This window comes from Herpailurus yagouaroundi, unplaced genomic scaffold, assembly GCF_014898765.1.
Source record: "Herpailurus yagouaroundi ecotype Mexico unplaced genomic scaffold, PumYag 59527, whole genome shotgun sequence".
NCBI lineage: Eukaryota > Metazoa > Chordata > Mammalia > Carnivora > Felidae > Herpailurus > Herpailurus yagouaroundi.
Window position 1 is genome coordinate 96 of NW_024415120.1, and position 2,908 is coordinate 3,003.

At 45.3% G+C, this 2,908-nt stretch overlaps 1 protein-coding gene across 1 annotated transcript; it reads left to right on the forward strand.

Annotated features, from left to right (window-relative positions):
• The first annotated feature begins 800 nt into the window (after positions 1-800).
• Positions 801-2,094, forward strand: LOC121024160 (zinc finger protein 277-like). The gene has a single exon (XM_040466450.1). It carries the CDS (start codon positions 1,178-1,180, stop codon positions 1,970-1,972), a length of 795 nt encoding a protein of 264 aa, XP_040322384.1. The 5' UTR covers positions 801-1,177; the 3' UTR covers positions 1,973-2,094.
• The last annotated feature ends 814 nt before the right edge of the window (positions 2,095-2,908 follow it).

The window sequence follows — 2,908 nt, forward strand, 5'->3', positions numbered from 1 at the left end:
CACAGTCAGACTGGTGTGTGCCTTCTCTTCCCCTCTCCTAGGGGTGAGATTCACTGTGGGGTGGTGTGGCCCGTCTGGGCTACTTGCACACTGCCAGGCTTGTGATGCTGGGGATCTGGTGTCTTAGCTGGGGTGGGTAGGCAAGGTGCACAGGGGCAGGAGGGGCAGGCTTAGCTTGCTTCTCCTTAGGTGATCCACTTCAGGTGGGGCCCTGTGGCAGCAGGAGGGAGTCAGATCCGCTGCCGGAGGTTTGGCTCTGCAGAAGCGCAGAGTTGGGTGTTTGCGCGGAGCGAGGAAGTTCCCTGGCAGGAACTGGTTCTCTTTGGGATTTTGGCTGGGGGATGGGCGGGGGAGATGGCGCTGGCGAGCGCCTTTGTTCCCCACCAAACAGCTCTGTCGTCAGGGGGCTCAGCAACTCTCCTTTCCTTTGTCCTCCAGCCTTCCCGCTTTCTGAGCAGAGCTGTTAACTTCTGACCTCCCAGACGCTAAGTCGCGCTTGCTGTTGGAACACAGTCCGTCAGGCCCCTCCGCTTTTTGCAAGCCAGACTCGGGGGCTCTGCTTGGCCGGCGAGCCGCCCCTCCGCCCCGGCTCCCTCCCGCCAGTCCGTGGAGCGCGCACCGCCTCGCCGCGCCGCCCTTCCTACCCTCTTCCGTGGGCCTCTCGTCTGCGCTTGGCTCCGGCGACTCCGTTCTGCTAATCCTCTGGCGGTTTTCTGGGTTATTTAGGCAGGTGTAGGTGGAATCTAAGTGATCAGCAGGACGCGCGGTGAGCCCAGCGTCCTCCTACGCCGCCATCTTCCCTCTCCATCCCGAACAAGACAAACTTCTGAAGCACATGATTATTGAACATAAGATGGTCACAGCTGATGTCAAGTAGGTTGCTGATTTCCAAAGGTACATTTTATATTGGAGGAAAAGGTTCACTGAACAGCCCGTTACAGATTTTTGTAGTGTGATAAGAATCAAATCCACAGCTCCACTTGAAGAAGAAGACAATTACTTTTTGTTATGTGATGTTTTACCAGAAGATAGAGTACTTAGAGAGGAACTTCAGAAACAAAGACTGAAAGAAATTCTGAAACAACAGCAGCAAGAAAGAAATGAAAACAATTTTCATGGTATTTGTACGTTTTGCAATGAGGAGTTCTTCAGGAACAGATCTGTTCTTTTGAACCACATGGCCAGAGAACATGCTTTCAACATTGGCTTGCCAGACAACATTGCAAAGTGCAATGAATTTCTGTGCACATTACAGAAAAAGCTTGACAACTTGCAGTGCTTACACTGTGAGAAGACCTTCAGGGACAAAAATACGCTTAAAGATCATATGAGGACAAAACAACATCGGAGGATCAATCCTAAGAACAGAGAATATGACCGATTTTATGTCATCAATTATTTGGAACTTGGAAAATCGTGGGAGGAAGTTCAGTTGGAAGATGATCGGGAGTTGCTAGACCATCAGGAAGACGACTGGTCTGATTGGGAAGAGCGCCCTGACTCTGCTGTCTGCCTATTTTGTGAAAAGCAAGCAGAAACAATTGAGAAATTATGTGTCCACATGGAGGAAGCACACGATTTTGATCTCCTCAAAATAAAGTCAGAACTTGGATTGAATTTCTATCAGCAAGTAAAATTGGTCAATCTCATTCGAAGGCAAATTCACCAATGTAGATGTTATAGTTGCCATGTGAAATTCAAGTCCAAAGCAAAGTTAAGGACTCACATGGAAGAGACTAAACATACATCACTGCTTCCTGAAAGAAAGATATGGGATCAACCAGAGCATTATTTTCCAACCTATGAAAACGATATTCTACTATGTACACTGTCTGACAGTGAAAGTGACCTGACAGCTCAGGAACAAAATGGAAATATCACCATCATCAGCGAAGATACATCTAAACTGCATGCTTTGAAACAAACCAGTATTTTGAACCAGTTGCTACTACATGAGGGCTTGAAAAACTAGAAGAAAATGCCACAGAAGCAACTTTTCATGTTTTTCGCTTATGAGACAGACTCAGAAAAATTGTTTAAATTTGAACATCAGCAAAGGATTAGACCCTGGTGAAATAAAATTTTTCAAAAGTACTTTTTAAAAAATAGGGGCGCCTGGGTGGCGCAGTCGGTTAAGCGTCCGGCTTCAGCCAGGTCACGATCTCGCGGTCCGTGAGTTCGAGCCCCGCGTCAGGCTCTGGGCTGATGGCTCGGAGCCTGGAGCCTGTTTCTGATTCTGTGTCTCCCTCTCTCTCTGCCCCTCCCCCGTTCATGCTCTGTCTCTCTCTGTCCCAAAAATAAATAAAAAGGTTGAAAAAAAATTTAAAAAAATAAAAAATAAAAAATAAAGTGAGGACTTTTTGTATTTTTGGCTATAACGTTTTACTATGTAATCATTATAAATGATCTCATTTCATTAGACTAGGTTATCTATAAGAAGGAGGACATGTGGGGTGCCTAGTTGGCTCAGTTGGTGGAGCATGTGACTCTTGATCGCAAGGTCATGAGTTTGAGCCCCATGTTGGATGTAGAGATTACTTTAAAAAAAATTTTTTTAATAAGGAAGACATGCAAATCACAAATGAAGTGTTTAAGTTATTGATAAAGTTTTTTTCCTCTATCACCCATTCTCCTACAGACTGGTAGATGTAAGAAGTTCTATCCCTGTTGTATCACACCAGGCACGTAATATCCATGTACCAGTTTTAGGGATGTGAGAATTGACAGTCCACTCAGGTGTTGTCAGCCAGTGGATTCTTAGAAAGTTCCCCATCGGTCTTTCATCTAACCAGTTTAGTATTCATTGGTAATTGTTACCTATTATTTTTTTTAATGGCTGCAAAATGATGATTTTTCTAATTCTATCATTTCTTTTACAGTGGGTTCTTTACACAGCATGTGTGCTATG